The sequence below is a fragment of the Nicotiana tabacum genome, chromosome 2, assembly GCF_000715075.1.
Source record: "Nicotiana tabacum cultivar K326 chromosome 2, ASM71507v2, whole genome shotgun sequence".
Taxonomy (NCBI): Eukaryota; Viridiplantae; Streptophyta; class Magnoliopsida; order Solanales; family Solanaceae; genus Nicotiana; species Nicotiana tabacum.
The window spans coordinates 41,430,430-41,456,917 of record NC_134081.1 but is presented as its reverse complement, the minus strand read 5'-3'; the positions used below and the strand labels follow the sequence as shown (position 1 = coordinate 41,456,917).

The 26,488-nt window shown below is 38.2% G+C and overlaps 1 protein-coding gene across 1 annotated transcript; it reads right to left on the bottom strand.

Annotated features, from left to right (window-relative positions):
* Positions 1 to 504: 504 nt before the first annotated feature.
* LOC107765001 (nardilysin-like) lies at positions 505 to 26,488 on the bottom strand. Its single transcript, XM_016583571.2, has 19 exons — positions 25,987 to 26,488; positions 25,808 to 25,883; positions 22,715 to 22,761; positions 22,365 to 22,477; positions 21,334 to 21,407; positions 21,154 to 21,249; positions 20,940 to 21,059; positions 20,373 to 20,606; positions 19,381 to 19,529; positions 14,456 to 14,612; positions 12,335 to 12,487; positions 10,700 to 11,076; positions 10,373 to 10,522; positions 9,101 to 9,283; positions 7,961 to 8,164; positions 7,729 to 7,835; positions 6,996 to 7,149; positions 6,340 to 6,461; positions 505 to 1,050 (listed from the first exon to the last, which is right to left on the bottom strand). The coding sequence occupies exons 1-19, from the start codon at positions 26,302 to 26,304 to the stop codon at positions 807 to 809; spliced, it is 3,078 nt and encodes a 1,025-aa protein (XP_016439057.1). The 5' UTR covers positions 26,305 to 26,488; the 3' UTR covers positions 505 to 806.

Sequence of the window (26,488 nt, the reverse complement as noted above, 5' to 3'; positions counted from 1 at the left end):
TCCCTTGATCCTAAGATGTCTACAAAATAGAGGTTTCAACAATAGATGTAGCCTCTTCTCAATACTTGCTAGTATCATGGGCACCTACTAGACAAATCCCACATCTGGTGATCCAGAAATACTAACTAATTATTGGCCATTAAAATGCAGAAACTAACTAGCCATGCACAACACAAACTACAAAGTACCAAGCAATTGTAAAAGTAGCATTGTTAATTCGATGAATACTACTGTCCAACTAACTTCATAAACAACTCAACAGTGTTACTGATAGCAAAATGAGTGACACAAACACCTGTCTATGTGAGAATAATAATGTGATTAGCAGTTACAAACCCTCGGCAGGACATCGAGCATGAACAAGGCAAATTTGTATGTTCATATTTCCTCAAGTCTGGGAAAAGGTTAAGAAGTTTCAGATAAATACCTAACCCACAAGAGCGGCCACAAAGACGGCGAGGGTCACAACTGAAGAAACTAAAGAACACACGCTAAAAAATAGTAGGTGCAGGAATCTCCACACTTCAATTACAGCTGATCATGAATACGAAAACCCAATGGAAATCAAGTTTCCATATGGAATCTGAAGCTACATAACTTACAATATGCAAGTATAAATTTCTACCCCTATCGATCAATGAACGCAGTGGTTTATTGAAAGTTTTGCCAAATAATGAGTCTTCCAGATATTCTATGATCAAGACCTGAGTAGTTTTCCGCACATTCAAAAAATAAACAAAGACCTCAAGACGACAATTAACTAGCCAAAACTAATGATACAGGAAGTTCATAGGAATTTATAGCTCTCAACATAGGCTTGGATAGAACTTGGCTGACTTCTTGAAGGCAGTAAGGTCTTTGATGACCTGCACAGATGCTACAGGTGAATCCGCATCTTTCCAGTCAGTGTTGCAACCCCATACCCGAACAGAGAGTCTCCGGCACTTGGGGGATGGTCGTCTTAAATAAGTATGGTACCACTCGACTAAATCACTTTTTTGGATGCTCCGCAGCTCCTCTGCTTCCTTCTCAGACATGTCAAACATGTACCTGAAATCAGTGAAACAGAGATGAGGTCCATACTAAAATTGAAGCTATTTCTTTTTCTATTTTCATTTGACAAAGGCTAGCTGCTTGGAGTTGAATTAACCTGATTCCGAGCCAGTTTGCGGTGACATCTATGAGGGCATACTACGTTATAATACTTCATGTGAATACATACATACATACATATTGTCAGCAAATCAACCTCCGCCCAAATACAGTTTAGCAAAGTACAATCACCTCTTTGATAAATTACCATATTAATTATAAACTGTGCTAGCATATTACCATTAACAAAAATATAATAAGCTTCTACGTTATTATTACAACTTACAGTGTACTGCCATGTTCATAACATAATAAGCTACATTAAGAATTGAAAAGCTGCTTTTTTTTTTTTAGAAGGTAACAAGTTTTGTGTATATATATATATATATATATATATATATATATATATATATATTGACTGCATTAAGGGGAAAACAGTCACCCAAATTTACAAAAGGTGGGATAGGAAGATCCAGATTCCCTAATGTAGTATAAGGTTCCTAAAACTTCAACAATGGATTCTGGATCTTCCGGATACTCTTGTTTACACCAAAAGTGGAAAAGGACTAAACATTGCATTTTCAATTTCTTGATAATGCTTCTTCTGTCTTCAAAACATCTTTGGTTTCTCTCTAACCAAACTGTCCACCAAATGCAGGGTGGGACAATCTTCCATCTCTCTTTCCGGTTAGGGGGAAGCATCTTAGAACATCCAGTATACCCCTAGGCATTACCCACATGATCCCTTTCAGATTAATGAAAATCCTCCATATTTGCTCTGTAGGATTACAGTGCAAAAAAAGATGGTTGATTGTCTTAGTTTCTTCACCACATAGGTAGCATCTGGAGCATAGTTGAAAGCCTCTCCCGATGAGATTGTCCCAAGTCAAAACTGATTTTTTAGCCAACAGCCAAGTAAAGCAGGCATATTTAAATGGAATTTTGCCTTTCCAAATTAGCTTCCATGGATAGGAACCAGATTTCACTGTGAAGTTTCCTTGCTTGTTCCCTTGCCATAAGATACAATCTTCAGAGAATGTTGTCCCCTTGAACTGATTCAATGTGTTGCAGAATTCTGTTATCCTTGCAATTTCCGAGTCATTAAGTAGTCTTCTGTAGCCGAGGTTCCAACCTTGAGTTGCCCATATCTGTACAACAATAGCTCATTGTTGTAGGTTCAAGTTGTAGATGTCAGGGTATAGCTCCTTTAGTGTGTTTTGGCCAAGCCAGTTGTCTTCCCAAAAAGGAAGTTTTCAGACCATTACCTATTCTGAAGTTGGCTTTGTTTCTGAATTTTGGCCACAAGTTCCTGATAGACTTCCAAAGGCTTACCCATAAGGACTGTTCACTGGCCTGGTTGTCCAATTTCCTTTACCCCATATTTCCTTTTGATTACTTCCTTCCAAAGTGAGGTTTTATTTGAAGCATATCTCCAACTTCATCATCAAGCTCTGATTCTGTATTCTCAAATTCCTGATTCCTAATCCCCCTTGTTTTTTGCTCATTATTGAAGTATCTCATTTGACCAAATGAATTTTGTTGTTGTCACTATTGCCTTCCCACAGAAAGCTTCTTCTCATTGCATCTATTGTTTTCACCACATTAACAGGGATGGGAAAAAAAATATCATATAAGTAGGTAAGGCATCAAGTGCATTGTTAATCAAGATTAGCCCGCCTCCCAAAGATAAGTATTGACTTTTCCGGTTGACAAGCTTCTTTTCACATTTCTCCGAGACTTCATTCTAAATCCTCTTTGACTTGCTCTTGGCACCCAAAGGCCCAGATAAGTAGCAGGCAGTTCCCGTATCTTCCCTCCCGGGATATTAGTCAGTTCTTGAATTCCATTTACCTCATTAAGTGAATAGAGGTGGCTTTTGCTGAGTTTCTGCATCTCCAGGTTCCCTTGAATAGTTTTGCTCCAATTTCTATGTTTGTCTTGCAAGGCTTTCAATTTGAAGGCTAGGATGTAATAAGGTTTTCCTTCACATGTAATTGAGTTCCACCGGTCTTTAACTCTGTCTTTGAATACATCTGTCTTCAACCACCAATTTTCAAATTTGAAATAAGATTTAATTGGCTCCTCGTTCCCACATTACAGTAAAAGTGAGGTGTGATCAGAAGTCACTCTGTGAAGAATTGATTGTTTTATGTTTCTAAAGCCTTATCCCAGTCTTCAGAAATCAAAAATATGTCTAGTCTAGTTGCAATATTATATCTGACTCCTCTTCTCCAAGTGAATCTTCCTCCAAACAATGGCAAGTCCACCAAGCCCATATCTTTAATGAATTCAGAGAAATCATTCATTGATCTAGTGAATCGGGTACAACCTTTTCTCTGAGGGGAATCGAACTGTGTTAAAATCCCCACAAATGACCCAAGGGCCAGAGAACAAGCCCCTAGCTGCACCAACTTCCCACCAAACCTCTTCTCTTCCCTGTCTATCATTTGGGGCATAAACACTAGTTAAGTGCCAAGGTGAAATCTTGAGTTCTCCCAATGAATTTGCAACAAATAGAAAAGGATCCCAAGCTGCTGATTTCCCCATCCCAAATCCTGCTATCCCACATAATTAAGATGCCTCCACTGGTTCTACAAGCTTCCAATTGTGCAAATTTCTCCCATCTGTTTGCCCAAAGATCTTTTACAATTCCCATAATGTCTCCTTCTATATTGGATTCTTGAAAGCAATATATATCAGCTTTCCGGGTGTTGATGCAACTCTTAATCATTCTTCTCTTCCTTGCCCTGTTTAAACCTCTTACATTCTAGGATATGATGTTGACTTTCATTGATCTTTATTGATAAGGAAAACCCCTGCTTCTGGTGCCATTGCTCTGAAAGTTACTCCCTATATCCAGACTTTTGAGCTCTTTGGAACCTTTTATTTTTGGAGTTGATGCCACCATAAATTATGAGTCACCCTTGTTTGTTTGCCTCTTATGATCGATCTTCATGAATAACTGTAGAGCCTCCTTTTCACATCCTTCGAAACCTACACCAAATTCTTTGCTTAGTCTGATGATGTTCCGGTGACTCCAAATAAGAGTGTCCAATTCAGGGTCCTTCTCAACTTCTTGGTTTTGAATATTCAGTGGTTCTACCTCTTCAATTGCCCAGGTCATTTCTTCCCATGTTACGATGATTTGCATGTTGTTAGAGTTTTGTATGTCGATCGAGGAACTTGCTATTTCTTTGGCAGAATTCATGCTGTCTTCCTCGCTGCCTGCATTATTTAGGGTTTCTATGTTTCTCTCTTCTTCTGATGTTATGGTCGTGTTCTCTAGGTTTGGTTCTGTATGGTGGGTCGCGTCTTGTAGAAAGGTTGGAGAATGAGAGTTAAGCACGTATTTCTTCAACCAGTGGGTCGGGCATTATGTCTAATTTTAAAACCTTTAGTCGACTTGTCCTCCATGAGACTTAGGGCCAAAACGTCAAGGCCCAAATTCTTTTTTTAATTCGAACCGAGGCCTTGTAATTAACGGATCAGTAGTAGGGCCAGCCTCCTCACGGGCCAGAACACGTGTGACCTTTATAGCATTAGACATAGGATGTACTTCGTTAGAACAACCCACCAACCCCATCCCATGGCTGAAGTCTTGAGCCCCTCCCCCTAGATCTTTCTCCAAACTGCCATTGCCGGAACAGAATCTCACCGGAGCTTCGCACCAAGTATGAATCAAGAAGATAATCCCTGCATTCTCTATGTCAAACATCTTCGAGATTAGATCTCCATTCCCTTTCACCAGCAACCTCGCCCATTTCAGATGATTTCTGAGTTCCATTCCGTTTCTTCTTCATTCTGAATCCAACCGCCACAAAAGTCTCCCACTTCTCTGAAAACTTTCTGAGACCACAGGTGTAATGGCAGTCCACTAACCTGATCCAGGTTTTGCCATTTGGAGACCACCATTGAAGGATAAACTTGTGGAATTTCCAGTACCAGACTCCCTTATGTGTTCTGCAATTTTCTTCGAAGGAAAGCGAAGAGGAAGCGATTATAGCCCATCTCATAGATATTGACTCTGTGTGACTGCTTCCAAGTGCTACTAGCCCATTGACGAATTTCTGAAAGAGGGGGAGTGTCAGAGATCCCAAAAGGTAGACTACCCACCACACTCCTGGAAAGGAGTTCGTTGTGAGAAGAGTCGAGTCCTTCCAAGAAGCTGATGACACCACGTTTTTCCTGAATATTGGCTTCGTTTATTTCTCTAGTAGTCCATTTATTTCTTCTGATTGTTTCGGTGTAAAGAAGACCTTCAACTGCATTCCTGGGAGTAAATGTAACTGCCTTATGGGCTTTAAAATTAATGAAGTTTGAGATCTTAAATGCAATGTCCATCCACCCCGTATTGAATGCCAATTCTGATATAATAATGGCTGATCTTCTACTGTCCAGAGACTTGCCTAGCAAGCCAATAATACTGATGTAGCGACCATATTTGTTGTAGTTTTTCGAACAGAAAAATTCTGAAAGGTGATCTTGGATTTTCCATTGTCTAACTGAGTTTCCTTTTGTTTTCGAAGCTTCCTTGATGGCAAAACATAGCCATTCCATCGTCTTTTGGCTGAAAAAAGTTCTCTTGATCATGTTGCGACTTCGTTCTGTCCAGTTGTACCATGTCTCTTGTTGTAGTTTTTCGAACAGAAAAATTCTGAAAGGTGATCTTGGATTTTCCATTGTCTAACTGAGTTTCCTTTTGTTTTCGAAGCTTCCTTGACGGCAAAACATAGCCATTCCATCGTCTTTTGGCTGAAAAAAGTTCTCTTGATCATGTTGCGACTTCGTTCTGTCCAGTTGTACCATGTCTCTGCCCTTGATGCATCCCTGGTAATATCATACGATTTGAAACCCACAGATAAATATATCGTATTGTCATCCATTACGGCTAAGAAAAGAAAATCCGCTTGACGTTGCCGGCGAAAACCCTTTGAAGGTGGTGTAGCTAGCTGGAAAAGTTAGGAGATGTTAACCTCGGGAAAGGTGACTGGGAGCATCCAGCAAACTTGATTTCGCCGTACTTAAAAGATAATAAAAAAATATCGGTGTTAACATTTTTTGAATTGAAAAGCTTTTACATGATTCTAGATGTTTACATTAACTATACTATGATTAAAATATAACTAATCACCTAAAATATTAGGATATACTGCAAAAAATAATGCACCATCACATTCCAAAACTCTTCGTTATTAATAGGTGACATCTAGATACCCAGCATTGTGCAACATGGCATAGACCAAATACCTTTTATCAGTAATCTGACCCCAAAGGCGATTTGTTTCATATGCGAGCGATGGATCTTTCTCCAAAAGTTTTGCTATCAACCCACTTCTGTAGCTCTCAAAAGATTTATCATCGAGGCCGTCCTGTCAATTGAAAAATGTTCAATAATGTGCTTGAAATTAAACATCGCCAAATTGCAGCCGTGCAAACATCAGAAACCCTATCTTCCTATTCATCCCATCCCAGCACCCAACGAATAACGTAAATTAAGATTCAAATATATAACCTTGGGACATATCCTAGTCATGAATAGCATTAGGCATATGCAAAGTCTCTGATCAACAACTAAACAATTCAATCCTACCTAGGAAGTTTCAGATCCTATACAACTTAGTTCATCTTAGCTGCGCTCTAATTCATAATCCTTATTGTGCACACATGAATTCCTAATTCCAAAACATCCTCAAACAGCAGCACTTGCTACTAATATCCTACTCCATGCAACACATATCTCAACACAATGTACAATTTTGGTATTTCAAAACATGTGTTATGAACCATCTTCTACTTTTCGGAAAGGTATTATGACAAAACCTAAAGCAGCAGAAGAGGCAAGTAGTTAAACAAAGCATAGAGCTACTCACGAAACTCTAAACAAAACTAAAGTTTACGCTTACCAACAACTCTTTCACACCATCTATGAAGTTGTCAATCCTCCCTTGTAAGTAGACAGGATCATAGTCAGATGACTGAACACGGAAACAGAACCCCATTATGCGATATGTTACACGTGCACTACAGTCAACAACATAACCAAGCTGCTCCTTTGTCCTATTTCAGAGTAGAAAATGTAGTCAATCAAGTGACAGTCCTTAAAGTAGAAATCCATAACTGCAAACAGATTATGGACATGTTTGCTGGTTCACACATAACCAGGATAAAAGCACACATAAAAAATGTTTTCAAAGATACAGGAAGCGACTGAAAATAAAAAAGATAACCTAAAATTAATATAACATAAGAACACTTGAAGATGAGTCACTCAGAGTGTATAAGAGGTAATGAAATATGAACACATCCAGAAAAGGTTCCATTGGAAAATATCAAAGATACGTGGAAGGAAAATACTTGACCAGAGAGGCGGAAGGTGGGTCAGGATTCAAAGGAACTATAGAAAATTCCAGGCAAAGCATGTATAACGGATTCAAAGGAACTATAGAAAATTCCAGGCAAAGCATGTCAGACTCACAGAATATGAGTCGAAACACTTTTCACAAGAAAGTTGTATTTAATTTACTCTCTCACTTTAAGGACGGTTTGGAGGAGAAGAATCAAATGATACACCTGCAATCTCAGTACGTATTGAAGCCTCAACAGGTGGTCATACAAGAGAGAACAGTCTCATTATACCTTAGCTGATTAAAAAGTGGCTCCTCCACAAGTTCATCAAAGAGATCTATGACTGCTTTTAATTTTATCAAGGAAGTGTCTTCTTCAGGTTCAATCTGAAAATACAGCTGCAGACAAAAAAAGCATAGATCACATGATTCATCGGATTTATGGAGGAACCAAAGAGACTGAAAAGAAAAGAGAGAGAGAATTAAAAGAAGAGAAAGATGCATAAAAAATCATGTTTAATTACCTCAACCACAGAGTTTGTTTCCAGTTTATTTTTTACTCTGATATCTCTGACTAGGTCAGCGGCGGCTGGAAGACACATAACATACTCTTTATGCCTCATCTCAGATGGTAGCGGTTGTGCAGAGAAATTACTTCTAAAAATGTTTGATATGTTTAGTGCTTCTTCCTCCAGCAAATTGCCATGACAAAGGCCCTCAATATACAGCTGCAAAAATAGAGAGGTTAGTGACAAATGATTTGCCCTCTAGACTCTTCATTTTTATGACATTTAGTGTGAAGTGCAACCTGTGTACAACCCCGCATCAGCCAATAAATAGTCAGACTAAAGGTGGATTATCATTTTCTGCCAGACTCAAAGTATTTGTAATATTTCTCGTCCATTTACTGGACATCCTTATCGATTCTAGCAAACATGCAGCTACCGTACTTAATGTCATACCCCAGCCTTAGCAGAGGGCCTTCTTTAGATTTAGCATTCTGCATGTGATTTTTATTTTTCTCATAAACTCCATAGACCTCTCATCTTCATAGCTGAAAGAATCCCAAAAGACCAAAGGTTTGCCAATCTCCTGATTTCATTTCCAGCTTGTGGATCCTCCAGTTACCAGATATGTCCCTTGTAAATATCAATAACCTAGAAATACATAACTGGTAATGTTCCTTGCCAACAGAATTCAGTAACAAAGAGCTAAAGGAGTAGCAAGCAACAACAGGGAACCAATCAAAGCGTCGATCAGTAGTTGCATGGTAAAATGCTAAAAACTGTTGCATCGATGTAACTGGTTAAATCTGTTGGTCTTCATTAGAATTTGCAATAAATAGTACATTCAGTCATATATTTTGGTAAGTAACCTTGAGTATTATTTCTCAGCTCATTTATCCATTGTGAGTCATTTTGAGGCAATAATTAGCCAAGAAACATGATACCAAAACCATTATCCTATCTTTTGCAGTTTTGCTTAGTCTAAGACCAGACAGCGTGCCTTCGCCTTCAACTATTGCATATATACACAACCATTCACTAATAACATCATTAAAAAAAATAAGGCTCTGAAAAAGGTCAAGGCCTTCACATATAACTGTCAATAAGTCAATTACAATTTACAGATCACTTAAAGATATTAAACTTTAACTGGCATACCTGGGAAAGAAGCTCTGGAATGAAAGCTTTCAGCTCAGCGAGAGTCAAGTCATTTAACAAGAACAACTTCTCTTCCACGTTCCAGAAGCTCTGACACAAGACTTGCAATCGCAGGTATGATGAATGATTCAATGGTTTCATGTTAGTGTTCTTCAAAGTTCTTTCCATATCTTCCTTGATAACCTGTCAAATTTCACCCTTATTGCAAGAAGCCAAGAAATAAAACACCTAAATCTCATTTAGAGCAAAATCATTATCACAGACAGAGAATGTATGCTCAAGCATGCAACACATTTAGCTTATGCTAAAGATGATAAACAGTTACCGTTGCAAAGAAGCCAGAAAGATCTTCAGCAACAAAGACGGGCTTTAAACATAGAAGCCCATTCAACATGTACCTTACTGTCCACAATAACTTAGGCTACAACTAAAGCTATACAACTACTACTACTACTACTACTACTACTACTATTACTACTACGCCTCATTCCCAAGCAAGTTAGGGTTAGCTATATGCATCCTCTCTGTCCACAATGCTCCATTTAAGCACATCTTCGTCCAATACTATATAAATAAATTTGAAATTAAAAATAAAAGGTACTACAGTCTCAATATGTTTTACAGGCATATAAATCTCTAACACTAAAAGATTCCTAGAAATATTGAACCAAAAACATACTAACATGACTAAAGCTTAATCCCAATTAATTGGTATCGCCTATAAAGATCTTTTTTCTTTCATTGAGCCCGATTTTTTGCTAAGTTTGCATGGATCAGGAGAAAAGCCTTTGTAGGAACTCCCCAAAGACACCCCTTCATTAGAAAAGTTAGGGAAAACATAACAACAATCTGGACACAGTTTCCAAACGCTACCTTTACACATATTCAAAAATTGAAACATTCACTAAGAGGAGAGTGAACGAGCAAGTTAAAAATGAAAGAGCCGAGGATCATCAAAGAGCCATCCTTTCACTACTCAAGAATAGAGTATTGAAGAAATGGAAACATTTCCACATTTTCTTCCTTCAACTATACCCACAAGAAAAACATCATTTCGTTTTGTTTCTGATGCGTAAACAGGGACGCAAAAATTCAGTAATTGAAGTGAATTTCAGGAAAATCCTTTTGCCACATCGCTTTTTATTTCTGTCCCCCATATTCTCAAATAACAGCAACAATAAATGACGAGAAACATAAGATCCAAGCAAAAGAACAAGCAAAATTGAAGAAAACATAAATCAAAAGAAGCATTTTCAAAGCATTCGCATATACCATGAAGCGATCATCCCTGGGCAAAAATGATTTTGTCATTGCCAAAACCTTCGATAAAAGAACCGGAAGCTTATCATTGAAGCCATAGACCTTAAGTTCCAACTTGTCACCATATAGAGAAACAGAAGTTTCCAATTTAGCCACGCTAGCCTGCATTTAGATGCAACAACAGCCAAATACCACGAAGGAATATTAGTAATTCAAAAACTAAAAATACCACTATTAAGAGAAATTTGATGGTATTACATCTGCTCTTAGTAGTTCTTATGTAATTGAGCAATTTAGAAGCTGTTCATATTTGTAGAAGGGAACAATCAAGTAAATAACCTGATATATAATCTCATTCAGCTCGTCTTTTAGAAGGTGAATAAATAATTCAGTCAACAAGGCATTCTTCAAATTACCGTAACCCCCTCTTAGTGTGATACGGAAATATGTATTGGCACGAGGAAGCTTAAATGTCTTATCCAGCTTGTACCAGAGCTTCATCAGCGGTTCCTCTAGTATGCATCGTGGTTTAGTGTTTTTCGAATCACAGTTAGCCTTCTCAGCACGTATTGAAAAATCAGATGGAATAAACTCATTCTTCGCAGGCAAATGTAAGCAGATACTAATTTCTGAAGGGTCCTTCCACAATTCAAACAGAAAAGATGGAATATCTTCCTCCGCATATCGTGACCCAAACCATGGTTCCTGCTGAACATCTGAGAGAGAAAGGAGGACATTAAGAACCACAAAGAAAAGGGGCAAACCCAGAAAGAATAAAAGAGACAATTCAGTCTATACATTATGGCTTTCTTTTTTTCAAAATGGGGAGGAGGAAGGAATGGAAAGGAGAACGGGTATGAACATGAAGCTGTGTCCCAGAAACAAAATGGCTTGCTAGCTGAGGTGCCTCTGGAGTTCTGCTCATTCGACTAAAAATTAAATGTGTCTAATGCATGCATCAGCAGTACAGGATAGATATATAATATCAGATACAAAACTCAATAAGAGAACAAGTGCTTTCACCAAAGATCACATTGTTGCACATGAAGTGAAGTTTTACTTGCAAACTTTATCTGAATACGATATGTAGGGCGGGGAAGTGGATCAGTTATCTGCAGAAGCCCAACTTGTTGCATCTTCTCTATCAAATCCAGTAATGCAAATTTCATATCTTGGAGCCAGTCTAATGATACATTTTCTTGGAAACATATTTGGAAAAGTAGTACAGCTCTGAGGTTCAAATTCTGATACGGACAGCATATACTGGGATAATTTGACTTTGGTATAATCTTCAATTCGGAGGATTCAGATTAGCAAACTGATACTTATCAAAAATAAAACAAAATAAAAAACTGAATCTTTGTAAGAAAGAGGAAGGATCAGCTAATCATCTTTTTAATGTTCTACCATCTTTTTATGGCATAGAACCTAACATCATAAGCCTTGAAGAGCAGAGCTTTGAAGACAGTTTGATTTGCCTGACTGGGGTTCTACCGAATAAAAGATATAGAGGATTTTTTGAAAAAAGAATCTTTACCATTTACAGCATGATATCCATTTAGATTATCCTCTTGGGTTAAGAAACCTTTTGATCAAGGAGCTGATGAGCTTTTCAATTTCATTTGAACTCTTCTTTATTATTCCCCCACCTCCTCTTTTGAATGCTTTACATGCACTGTTTTAGTTGCAGTTTTTCATATCAATGCATATCCCGCATTATCATTACATAAAATAAACTAATGGAAATTACACAAAAGAGCTCAAATCACAACAAATTCCAGGCAAATCCTTCTTCCAGTCAATTGAATCGATACTCTAAGCTATAACCTGAAGAAAGTATCACCAGACACCTTTTTAAACCCCATATCTACACTTTTTCTTGATTAACAGAATTCGGTACCAAAGTCATCTTTTACAGGACAAACATGCTACTTTAAACTTGAAGTACTTAGAAAAATGAGTTGTGGAAGTTACCATCTGACTTCTGAAAAGACTTCGTTACAATGTCAACTCTCATGTTCTCGGGCCTGAAGAAATCTAAAACATACTTTATAAACTCGGGATCCCAAAGATCATATGCATAGTCACCATAAATGACATGCTTGGGAGGATAAACAAGCAAACCCTCTGCAACAAAGAAACTATATTAGCAGATACGAGAAATATGATTGAGATATAGATAACTTCCGATGTTACACATCACACCCTACTATATAAAGAAGGAAAAGGATGAAAGAGATTCTGAACAATTTCCCACAGATAAAATAAAAAGTTTGTTGCAAACAACTAACTACTCTGCAACCCCCATCAAAAGGGTGAGCATACTCTTTTTTTTTTCTGAGATAACTATCGTGTTTGGCCTTGCTTGCTCGAACCTTGATTATTCCATCCTCCTGCTAGTAGCATGCACTCATACTTGTGTATCTCTTTTAGTCAAGGTAGAATTCTAAAGGAAAGAGTTCAAAGCTAATCTCCATTTCTTCTTGAACCCTATGGGCTACGGGAAACGAAGGAGGCTTCTCCTTGTCACAAAAGAAATATTCAAAGTAAAGTTTTCGGCTAACCAATTGTGCTTAAACGGTTGCTCCATACCCCTCACCTTCAACTGCTTACCTCATGTTATCCTAAAATTTCTTGAGATTTGTACACCCTACGTCGATGCACGTGTTAATAGATCATCATTTCATCCAACATTACCCGATATAACCCACTTTGTATACAATTTGTAAAAGATCAGATTGCTTTTTCTATGTCCTCTCTTTTCCCCTCTCTAACCGCCACACAAATCTGGAAAAATCTAGACAAGCATCGAATTCATCCGTGTTTTTGCATTCGGATTAGGAGGGGAAGTCTTGGAATCTCCGTTGTTAAAATCTTTTAGTCCATATCTTCAAAGTTGAATCTGAAAATTGTGAGTCCTATTGATTGTTAGTTGAAAAACTCGATTTGTTCTTGTGTTTGGAGCTCAAATCAATGTTAGAGTATTGATCTTGTAAGATTTGGGAGGTGAAAATCAGATTGAAAAGTAACCAACCATTGTTGAACAAGCTTGAAGAAGTGGGATTGAATTTCAAAACCGATTTTTGTGTGAAATTTCGAGCGGGTGTTGTTTAGACATGTTGAAAATAGTCTAACGAGGTTGTCTACAAAATTTCAAGTCCTTTCAAGGAGATTTAGACTGATTTTGAGGAAGGGGAGCCGTGGCGTAACTGGTAAAGTTGCTGCCATGTGACCATGAGGTCACGGGTTCAAGCCGTATAAACAGCCTCTTGCAGAAATGCAGATAAGTCTGCGTACAATAGACCCCTGTGGTCCGGCCCTTCTCCAGACCCCGGGCATAGCAGAAGCTTAGTGCACTGGGCCGCCTTTTTTTTATACACTGATTTTGAACAAGAATTGCCACTGAACTCGAAGAAGAAGTTCATCTATGCAGCTAGCAACGTGTTATACACTTTTATACAATTTCATACACTTTATACAATGTTGTTTTTATTGGTTACACTTTTATACAAGGTAGATACATTATTTAAATGTGTAAATACAGTATAATAATGTATAAGGGTGTATAAACACTGTTGCAAAAAAATGCCGGTTATGCTTATGTAAACGAAAATACGCTATGTTGCGAACTCGCCAAAATCGTTGCCTCACCCGTGTCGGATCCTCCAAAGATACACTATTTTTAGAAGATCTGACCGCACCCGACAACATTTTTGAAGAGCCCGGGCAACAAAGAAATATGCGGCGACATGGGTACAAAGTGTTGTTTTGAGCTGTATATTTTTAAAAATCTCCTAAATTTCTTTGCTAATGTCTTTTTATAAGTAAACTTTCTTTGCTGAAGTTTCCTTTCCAGAAGTAAGATATTCTAGGAAACATTTCTCTTGTGCTATTTAATGGATCCTTTGAGTTGGTGAGAACACTATATGAGAGTGCTTACTGCTTAGAACACATATTTTGAAGGAAAAAAAATTATTTAAAAGAAAAAAAGAATAGATTTAGCAGCATGCAACAGTTTGAATTAACCAACTGTCAATTTCAATATTATAGAGAGCAGAAAGAGACTCAGAAAATACACAAGGAAAGGTAGATAACCTGCAAGTTCTGCAGCATAATCATCTTGAGGTTGCTCCTCCGCGTATCTAAATTCCACATTTGCAGTATCTTGGAGTTCCTTGAATATCCACTCTTGAGGAGAATTTTGACGTAGGAGCTTGAGGTATTGATAGACAAAGCCAATGATCTCAAAGATCTGTATAAAAGAAATATTTACATATTAAAGCCACCAATCAAGCCAAATATAGATGATTATGCACTCCTAAAGATATAGTTGTAGGTTACTAAAATTATAGGAGATGATGAGAAAGCTACAGTTTCAGGCATCTTGCCACCAATCAAGCCAAATATAGATGATTATGCACTCCTAAAGATATAGTTGTAGGTTACTAAAATTAATGGAGATGATGAGAAAGCTACAGTTTCAGGCATCTGAAAGAGTATCGATTCAACCTCATTTAACTCGGGAAGGTTTATAGTTTAGTGGTACCTGTGAGAATTTCCTACAAAATAAGTGTGGGTTCAATTCTTACTGTCCCCTTTCTGCTTGCCCCTTCCTCTATCCCCTTATGTAATAGAACAAAATAGTTATAAGAGAGCCAATGGTTTTTTCCCTTTCTTTTTCTTTTTCTTTTTCTTTTTTTGATGAAAAGATATAAGTTTCATTGAAGAGCGAATGTTAAGCCTATAAGGTCTAACGTATCCACACACTAAATGAGTGTCGCAAGAATGCAAATATTAAAGATGGATGTGCGGTCAGACAAGCTTACACAAGATGAGAAATGATCACATACGGTAGAAGGTACAAGTAGCACACATAGGATAAAATGATAAACTATCTAAAGTGGAAAATTTGTCGTCGTTTATTTTGATGATATACTTATTTATAGCAAGGATGAATATTAAGATGTGTATTAAGAACTGAATATTAAATGATTAAGATTGTTTATTTTTTAACATCCTCTCTATCTCTATAAGGTAGGGATAAAGTATGCGTACACACTACCCTCCCCAGACCCTATTTATGGGATTACACTGGGTTTTTTGTTGTTGTATCTAAAGTGGGAATAAACGCCCTGGAACTAGGATCCAAATCCTAGCAGGAAAAAAACACTAAATGATTTTTTATCATCTGCCTAATCTTTGGTGGGAGATGTGCATTGTACTTGTGCTTGTAGCAGGTACCTAGTGGATTAGTTGAGGTGCGCGCAAAATGGTCTGGACACCACCATTATCCCCAAAAGAAAAGTGAGAGAGAAGGTAGCTTGAGATCGTACGGTCATATTCTACATCGATCTCCAAAAGCACCGGCCTGTGAGTTTGAAACCGTGGTAATTGAAGGTATTAAAAGAAGAAGAGGTAAACATAAAATTACATGGAGCCTTGGAGTCCACGAAGAACAAGCGCAAAATAGCGTGATATCAACTAGTTCTAATTAAGGTTTAGTTCGTTAAGAGTCTTTTAGTCATGGTAGAAATTTGTAAGCCAAAAGAAAATGTAATGAATTTCTAATGCTAGAGAACCCAAATCTTCAAACATTAGATTGTTAGGGGTCTCAATGAAGCCGCGTTTAGCGCGGACTTATATTGCTGACTCCAACTAGCTTAGGATTGAGATATTGGCATTGTTGTTAATCAAAAAGCTATAATTTCCCTCTTACGGATTTTATGGATCCGGTACCTAAATGTTCGTTTTCTCGTTTAAGCGAGATTTAAGCCACTGCGAGAAAGCACGGAAGAAAAATATATTATTGATATTCAATTAAGTGTTTTACAGTAGCCCTATTTATAACTATACACAATATATATTCTACTCTTATTCCATGTGGGACTAGGGTTATTTACATAACTATCTAACACTCCCCCTCTCAAGCTGGTGCATACAAATCACATGTACCGAGCTTGTTACATATGTAACTAATACGAAAACCAATGAGGGACTTGGTGAAAATATCTGCAAGTTGATCAATATCTCCCGAGAGTATCTTTTCTCTAACGAAGTGACAGTCAATCTCAATGTGTTTAGTTCTCTCATGGAACACCAAATTTGATGCAATACAAAGAGCAGCTTGATTATCACACACAAGTTCCATCTTGCTGATCTCACCAAATTTCAACTCCTTGAGCAAATGTTTGATCCAAACTAGCTCACATGTTGCTATAGCCATTGCTCGATATTCTGCTTCTGCACTAGACCGAGCAACCACATTCTATTTCTTGCTCTTCCAAGACACCAAATTACCTCCTACTAAAATATAATATCCAGACGTAGAATGTCTATCAGAAGGTGATTATGCCCAATCAACATCTGAGTATCCAACAATTTGCTTATGGCCTCGATATTCAAACAATAATCCTTTGCCCGGAGCTAATTTTCTAAACCAAAGAATGCGAACAACTGCATCCCAATGACTATCACAAGGAGAATCCATAAACGACTCACAACACTCACAGAAAAGAAAATGCCAGGTCTAGTCACTGTGAGGTAATTTAATTTACCAACCAACCGCCTATATCGTGTAGGATCGCTAAGCGGCTCCCCCTGTCCTGACAGAAGTTTAGAATTCGGATCCATAGGAATGTCAACGGATCTACAGCCTAGCATTCTTGTCTCCTCATGAATGTCTAAGGCATACTTCCGTTATGAGATCATAATTTGTGAGATCATAATGCCTGAGCTAGACTGAGCAATCTCAATACCTAGAAAATACTTTAATCTACCCATATCCTTAGTCTGAAAGTGCTGAAAGAGATATTACTTCAACTTACTTTATCGTCAACATAAACCAACAGATAAATACAGAGATTTGAAGCTGAATGCCGGTAAGTGATCAGCTTCACTACGAGTCATGCCAAACTCCTGAATAATTGTGCTGAACTTACCAAACCAGGATCGAGGAGACTGTTTTAGACCATAGATTGACCGGCACAACCGACATACAAGGCCACTAGACTCCCCATAAGCAAAAAAACCATGTGGTTGCTCATTAGAAACCTCATCCTCAAGGTCATCGTTAAGAAAAGCATTCTTAATGTCCAACTGATAGAGAGGCCAATGGCGAACAGCATCCATGGACAGAAAAAGGCAGACTGATGCTATTTAAGCCACGGCAGAGAAAGTATCACTGTAATCGAGCCCAAATATATGAGTATACCCTTTGGCAACAAGACGAGCCTTAAGTCAATCAACCTGGCCATCTGGACCAACTTTGACTGCATACACTCAACGACAACCAACAGTAGATTTACCTTAAGTAAGAAAAACAAGCTCCCAAGTACCACCCATATGTAAAGCAGACATCTTGTCAATCATAGCATGTCACCATCTTGGATGAGACAGTGTTTTACTGTAGACTTAGGGATGGGAGAGAGGACAAAGATGATACAAACGCATAACGAGGTGATAACAGACGATGATAACTTAAACCAACATAATGGGGATTAGGATTAAGTGTGAACCATAGACATTTCTGAAGTGCAATCGGTGGACTAGGAGGAGACAATTCTGCAGTAAGAGCACGGTCAAGTGCAGGATGTGAATCAGTTGGGTCTGATGCTGGATGTGGACGACGATGATAAGTCAGGAGTGGTGGAGTTGCCGAAGGTTGAACTGGACTAGGTGATGAAACTGGAGTTATATGTGGTGAAGTTGTACGTGGTGGAGCTGGAGTTAAAAAGGAAGATGAATGGGAGACTTTTCTTTACTCTTAGTTAGATGGAGTTGGAAAGGGAAAGACAACCTATGTAGACTTAGGGATGGGAAAGAGGACAAAGATGATACAAACGCATAATGAGGTGATGACAGACGATGATAGCTTAAACCAACATAATGGAGATTAGGATTAAGTGTGGACCATAGACCTTTCTGAAGTGCAATCGATGGACTGGGAGGAGACAAGTCTGCAGTAAGAGCACGGTCAAGTGCAGGATGTGAATCAATTGGGCCTGATGCTGGACGTGGACGACAATGATAAGCCAAGAGTGATGGAGTTGCAGAAGGTTGAACTGGACTAGGTGATGAAACTGGAGCTATAGGTGGTGAAGTTGTACGTGGTGGAGCTGGAGTTAAAAAGGAAGATGAATGGGAGACTTTTCTTTACTCTTAGTTAGATGGAGTTGGAAAGGGAAAGACGACCTCTGGAAACCAAGTTCTTCACTTGAAATAGTGGATATCAGTAACTCCTACGGGAAAACTGAAGAAATATCTGGGAAAATATTGTTCACGCACAGAAAACACTGTAGCTCGCCGGAAAATTCCAATGTTGTCGGAATATGTAGGAAATAGTACTGGTGGACTCGGAATCACTATGCCAGTAAACTGTCCTGAAGGAATTTTGTCGGAAACTTGCTGGAACAGGTCTTATGCACCCGGCGCGTGCACAGAGCTCGCCGAAAAATTTCATGTTTGTCCGGCGCGTGAGGGCGCATGGGTAGGATTTTCCCAATGGGTTTTATGGGGTTTGGTCGCGGGACTACGGCGGACCTTGTGACAGTGTTGGTTTGTGCACAACACTGATAAATAGTGACTTTGACGCAAACAGTCACTTATGCCACTGGAAAATTGTGCGGTGACTGAGTTCTTTCTTCCCGGATGTCGCTGGAATGACACAATGAACTTTTCTCACCGATGCTCTGATACCATGTGGGAAAACACGGGAGAAAAATATATTGTTGATATTCTATTAAGTGTTTTACAATAACCCTATTTATAACTATACACAATACATATGCTATTCCTATTCCATGTGGGACTAGGGTTATTTACATAACTATCTAACAACTACTAAGGATCTAATATTATGAACTGAAGATACTTCTGTCTATCAACAACATTAAATTGTGTCTTTCCACATAATTTATCCTAAAATCTCTATAAGCATCAGTGATTATGAGAAGTTTGCCAATTGACTACACTGTTCAATATAGAGTAATGATTAGAAAAATAGGTGAGGCAAAGTAAACAACCTTTTCCAAGCCAGAATCAGTTAGATGTATTGACATGCCAAATATGTATGCGAATGAGGAGCGATGCATTCCTTCATCACCAACACCAGCAGAAATTGATGTTACCCAGCCTCTAGCTTTTAGGGAGAAGAGCAAGGAACCTTTTCCTTCTGAAATATTATAATTTTCTCAATGGTCAGATCTCAATAAAATGTGGATACCACTTTGACTAAGTAAAAGCACACTTGTACAAGTACATAATTTGAATTTCCCAGCCACAAAATCATCAAACGAAATATGTGCCAGTGAATCCAAGTGTGATAACAATACTACAACAACAACAACAACCCGGTATAATCCCACTAGTGGGGTCTGGGGAAGGTAGTGTGTACGCAGACCTTACCCCTATCCTGGGGTAGAGAGGCTGTTTCCGATAGACCCTCGGCTCCCTCCCTCCATGAACTCCCCACCTTGCTCTTGGGATGACTCGAACTCACAACCTCTTGGTTGGAAGTGGAGGGTGCTCACCACTAGAGCAACCCACTCTTGTCAAAAGGAATACAGGATAAATATCTTAGTGACTTTAAGGTCACCAGCCAAAAAGAACTCAAACGATGAATATGACATAAATTTTATTGAGAAAGGTAACGGTATATCATCAGCACCAAGGTGGTGCTGGTATCAATAGTTACAATTACAAATAGCATCAGCTTCATGCAGCGTTATATTTATATGATAGTGTTTTCTTAGCCCAGGATGATGTCTTACTAATGTATCATTTATCAAATTATGATGCTGGTTGACCGCACTTGAGCACATGACAGTCAGTCAACCAACTGCAAGCAAAAAGCTAACAGAATTTGCAGTCTGAAAACAATAAAATAAAGAGAAGAGAAAAGCAAGCCAATATGCAATAATTATAACAAGGTGCAGTGCAGTATATCCTTGATATGAAGCCAAAAGAACGACTGTATCCTTGATATGAAGCCAAAAGAACGACTGATAAAACTTACCATGGCCAAGGAGATGAGCCAGATAATCTTCAGCTTTCTTCAAGTACCCTTTCCGGAGAGAAGGCAACGTCCATGATAAATCAAGGATATGAACATCTTTAACTGCCTCTAACCAATAAAGTTTGCCAACTCTCCAAATCGGAAGTTCAGTTCTTCCGTCTGGATTTACCAGAGGACCTTTCTTGACACTGCTAAATAATTCAAGAACCCAACTTTCAAGGAGATCTAAGGACTCTGCAATATTCAGAAATGTTAAAATTAGCACATAACAACTTGCACTGAAAAGTTATGTAGCTACTCCATAACTATATGTGGGACAAGCTAAAATAAAGCATATCAGAAACATATTAATGGAAGATTTTAAAATAGAATTTAACAGCATCCAGAGTGGAGATTATCCACACTAATGTGGCCAGTATGTGTATTGAGACCAGTTTTGTACAGTGATTAATACTCTCTGACTCAAACTCGTCATCTAACAACAAAATCCTTGTCGAAGCGGGTTTTAGCCTAAAAACATATAATCATAACTTATTGACTTTACTATTCTGAATCGCAAAAAATTACCTCCCCCTATAATAACCAGTTTCATGGATCCACCACGATAGTTGTCATGGTATAGTTGTAGAATTTGTTCCCTCAAATTCACTCCTCTCTCCACTGCATCAGCAAGGCTCTTTTTATTCCCTTCACAAAGTCATGAGAAGATCATGAAAAGACAATTAATATTACATCCAAAGGGAAAAGAAAAATAGCGATGGTTTTGATGTCGTAAACTTACCCCAAAAGAACCGGTTAAAGGGATGGCCAGGCGTAGATGTATGGCACTGTAGTTGTTGCAGGCGGCAGGAATCATTTTGTAAGACCTGATTAAATTCTGTATCCCAAGAGTCAAATAACAGCATTTCAGTTGGTAAGATGTGTCGGTTGATGAGATTAACAAAATTATAGTATTGCACACCTGAGTCCACAGCTTGTACCTCCCGCTCCATGGCTTCAGCTTTAACCAAAGGTGAAACGAAAAACTGGGAAAACCTGAGAAGGAAACATAGTGAGAGTAAGAATAACAACCTTTCACGTTGCTTCGTTTTGATTGAGGGGGGTGGGGGTGATAAGCATCTTCACCTTCAAAGATGAAGTTAAGAGAGGAAGAAGAAAAGGCTACTTAATGTACTCCCTCCATTCAAGATTTAAGTTTAAATTAAACATACTTGACCAATCAGAAACAAAAGATTATATCAGGGTTATGTGGAAAGTACTGAAACAACAACTTCTTCTGTGAAAAAGTAGAGTAGTTATTTAAATGGCAAATCAAGGTCAAAGTTTTCCTATTAAGAGTAACTCCCAAGTATTTCCACAAGGGACGAATCGGAGAAAGTCGAACTTTTGGGACAGAGTATTGGTCAAGTTCCAAATGTCCACATTGCACCAGTACGATCCAAAAGAAGTTAACAGCAACAAACGACCATGTAGAAGAAAACCATACCATGATAGAATAACTTCACTTGTCTGTGTTTGAACTATTATCAGGGGATTAAGAAAGATCATGTGCTGGAAATGTATAATCTTTACAGACATTATAATTCCAGCTTAAGCTTCAATGAAAAATCATATTTTGACTCGTATCAGGCATCTGCTGCTTTTTTGTGCACCCTGCAGCATCTTTCCTTGTACTGCGCCAGACACACAGCCATATGCAAATAGCATCAACTTTCTGGGGTGTGGTAAGAATGATGCACCGCACATGACTGTCAGATGCCATTATGTCAGGACATAATAGGGCCTATTGTTCAAAAGGACATGGGAAAAAAAAAAGGAACTTCTCTAAGTTTTGGGTTTAGCAGTAATTTTTACTTTAACATATAGGAAGTTGCAAAGACATAAAAAGAAAAAAGATGCTCCAGACGAGACTAGTTTCGTCAGATAACTTACATAATTAACTAATGTTAGAGGCTCATAAACTTAAAATGAGATGTAAAACACGCATTTTACCTTCTCAGGGCACCCTTAAGGCAATCCTTCTTAACTTCAAAATGGTAGCAGGTGTGTTCTGTTTCTGTGTATGCATTTGAACATCCTCCACGCTTGGACAAGTAACTGTCATACTAGCAACGAAAAGAGTCAAAACAGAGATCCACATTCTCAAACTGACTTGAGAATTGGCACTTCATTCCTCTGCACCATGGAGTCATATTTCTTAATGCTTTAAAATTAGCATGAGATATGAGAAATTGCAAAGAAAACGTAAATGGGAAGAAAGGATGACAATTTCAGTGAGATTGAGCAATAACCCAGTAAAGGATACAACAAACATATCCAGAAGCAAGAATAGAACAACATACCTCATTTTCATCTGGAAATTCAGTGCTTCCCATGAATAGCATGTGTTCTGAATGCATAAGAAATATGAAGAATTACTTGAGGGTCAAGATGCATTATATCAAAATATAAATTGCCAAAGTCAGTTGTGCGATATGGTCTCCAGCATTATTGGCACTGGTGAATGAGAAAGTTGAATTTTAATATTAATTGGTTTGGATAGGAGGAAAAGAAGATAAAAAAAAGGAAATTGCAGATAGAAATAAGAATATTTGTTTACTAATGTGGTTTAAGAAGAAGAAAAACAAAAAAAGAAGGTAGGGAAGAAAGGAAAACCTGTATCGCCTCACATTCAATTAGTAATTGCTAGGGGGAAAAGGGTAGAGTATAGAGGACAGGCCAATTATCGGCTAAATTTCGAACCGTGGGGGTGCTGGCCCTCAGAGATTTCTCGATGACAAAAAATAGAAGTGTTTTCATCCAAATGAACCACGTAAGAAGGAAATCTTTTGACATTCCATCCTTTTCCTTCTCTCCTATCCCCCAAACAAAAAATCCTACTCTACTTTTCATCAACACAATCATATTTTTGCTTAAGTGTCTCATGAGCTCAATCATCACGATCATAAACCAAACTTCCATTTGATGATTAAGCAATATGTTAAAAGTTCATCCATGAATTGGACATCTTGCAGCAATTTTTTTGGAAATGGAAAGAGGTATCCTTTAAGTAAAAAGCCAAGAAGTAGTATTCACGGCTTCAACCCCAGCAGCTTTTCAGATCTTTGCAATTATGGTGCCTAGTGTTTTATCACATTAGCCAAAGAAAACTATCTGATTGATATGATTATATAGCATCATTCGAGATGCACGATTCTCCCAAAAAAGAAAAAAGGAGATCAATCTGCCTAAGTAAGGAGTCCCTTCGGGACTTGGTACAAGTCACATCACTCGAAAACGAACAAATTAAGGGCAATCAATACTTTAAATTATCAATAATTTATTTGAATTTTTATATGGACTCATTTATTCAAATAATTGTGAACTAAACCTCTTATAGGTCCTAAACCAAGTGGCATGTGATATATAATTCTAACAATGTAGCTTTAATATGATTATGCTCCGCTGAGAGCTGAAGCCAGTAGTGGATGTCTGGCGTTAAAGAAGTTACAAGTGTAAAAATGTCAAGCCAAGAAAATGAGGAGTTCAAACTTTGATTTCCAGACAAGGTTCGGTAATATTCAAGCTGAACTATATAATTCAAAAAGCAATGGTAAAGGAGCATAAGCCGAGTTTGAAAGTTAGGAGGGGCATCAAACTGTGCAGCAGAGGTTTTTTGCGCGAATCTGACAGTGAATCCCCTGCACACCTACTTTTGCATTATTCATATTCATGGGAAGTATGGACCTTGTTCTAAATGTATTTGGGGTGTAATGGGTGGCTCCAGCATAACTGAAATCAGCAGTACAGAGCAGGAGGTCGCAGAAGATAAGGAAACAACTACGGTAATACACATGGAACACTGTCCATTTCAGCATTTTTTGGTCATTGTGGCAGGAAAGAAACAACAGAGCTTTTTTAAAACAGGCATAGAACAATAGTAATGAAATATAGGGTCTTGCAATTGCTATATTACTGGCCCTTGGGTGTAACATGCAGTAAAACCAAAACGTAAAATATTTTATAAACTTTTTGGACTCCCTACATGTTTAAGGTAAGAGATAGTCCTTTTCTGCTGTACAGATTGGCACCTTCTTGGTGCAATCAATGAAAGTATCAACCTGGTAATTGCATACATATGAAATGTAAAAAGAGAAACACTAAAAAAACAACATACCTAATATAATCCTACAAGTGGGGTCTAGAGAGGGTAGTGTGTACGCAGACCTTACACCTACCTTGTGGAGGTAGAGAGGCTGTTTCGGAAGACCCTCGGCAAAAAGAACACTAAAAAAGGAACACTAAGAATTGGCTTATTGGGTGCATATGAGCCGAGATCACAGTAATATGCACCGAGTCTAGTGTGATTAGAGCATAAAGAACTCAATCGGAGACTGGACCCTTGAGTTGATTCTTGACCAATTATGAATTAACCTTGCTTTAGTTCTTTGCAATTCTAACAAGGGCTAAACATCCCTACAGAAGTTGCTATTGTTCATAAATCTCGATTTGGAATCATATTGCAAATCATCATAAAAGTTATGCATGTCAGCTAAGCTCATCTTCTCGATGGAATAACATCTCAATTTTCAAAAACAATCAATTGAATAAAATCTCGTCAATCTGCGTTAGTGTACAAATCACAAATGACATCAAAGAACTCTCAATCTGCTATTTCTCTTTCTTTACTTCTCCTCCAACTATTCTCACTGCATAATAGCTAGCCAAGCAGCTCTCGGTTCATTATTTAGGTTGTTGAAATCACTCCTTTACTTTGCCATTCTCAGCACATAAAAATTAGACTCTCTCCACCCACTATGTAAGGTCTCCACATGCTTGTCCAACAAGAAGTAGGTCTGCCATTTCCAATATTTCCACAAGTCATAACAACAAATAAAACAAACTAATACGAGAGAACTATTACATCTGGTTTGTTCACTATGCCTCAATCGTCTTTACCCACGAGACCACGTTAGTAAAAAGCATTCAGTTTTCCCTTTTCACTTCCTTTGACAGTTAAAAGACTTGTCGTGCTTGCTATCCATTCAACACTCCACTCCTCTCCCATAAATGATTAGAGAAACCATTAGCTTAGTCAAGTACTATTAAAAAACCATCCTAATTTATGATCAACTAAGTAGATGTCCAAGCTTCTTTTTTTTTAATTTACGGCAATGGTGTCCTCGCCAGCTTGCGTGCACTTTGACTATGCAACAAGATACCTGCTACCTCCCAGCACAGGGTACCGGGTAATTTTATGCTTAGGTAGATGGAAAGAAATTGCCTAGTGTTTTTTACATAACGTTCAAGCAAGAGTCAACAACTTGTACTCTTGATGAACAATATAATCAATGAGCTTCTCTAGGGGTTTTCAATCAATAATGATTTGCATTACCACCACACGAACTATGAACACAAAGTAATTTAATAATATAATAATAATATGCAAAACTAACCAAGAAAATGTGCAAGACCCTGAGCATCATAAGGATCAACAAAACTGCCCATTCTCACACACATTGCAGCTGCTGCCTGCAAAATGCCACCAAATAAACTGAGAATTTAAAAAAAAAAAAAAAAATTGAATAGCAACATATACCTAATCAATAGTCGATTAGAATTAAAAGAAACAGACCTTTTTCTGTGAAGCACCTTTACTCCCTTTGTCCTTAACTTCACTATCTTCTTCATCAGCGCCGTCAGTTTCTTCTTCGTCAAAATCGCTATCTTCTGTTTCTTCTTCATCTTCGTCTTCACTTCCTTCGTCTTCTTCGGACTCGTTGTTTTCGCTTTCGGAATGTTCTGGAAGTCCATCGGGGTAAATATCAGGATCGTGAACTAGAAGAGCACAGAGGCCATTAGGGAGTTGCATGTATCTGTAGAGACGCTTATCGTGCGGCGACTTTTCTACTAAGTCATCAGCTGTCAAAGTACGGCCGTCGCCTACCGCCATTGTTTTCAATAAGATTTTCTGTGAGAGAGAGAAAAGAGATACCAGTGCTTTCTTTCTACTCTCTCAGCACAGAAAGTGTTGACGTCTGTTGCAGGTATTGTCTAGGGTCGCGTCGGTCGGTGTTTAAGCAATCTTTACGCTGACCCGCTTTCTAGGGTCTATTCCGGCTCCAAGTTACGAACCT

Excerpts from the sequence above, each read along its gene's own strand:
- LOC107765001 (XM_016583571.2), bottom strand. The coding sequence starts at position 26,304 with ATGGCGGTAGGCGACGGCCGTACTTTGACAGCTGATGACTTAGTAGAA. Across the intron at positions 21,250-21,333 it reads GGTACAAGCTGTGGACTCAG|AATTTAATCAGGTCTTACAA; the intron begins GTGTGCAATACT and ends CTTGGGATACAG. Across the intron at positions 1,051-6,339 it reads GGTCAGATTACTGATAAAAG|GTACATGTTTGACATGTCTG; the intron begins GTATTTGGTCTA and ends CACTGATTTCAG.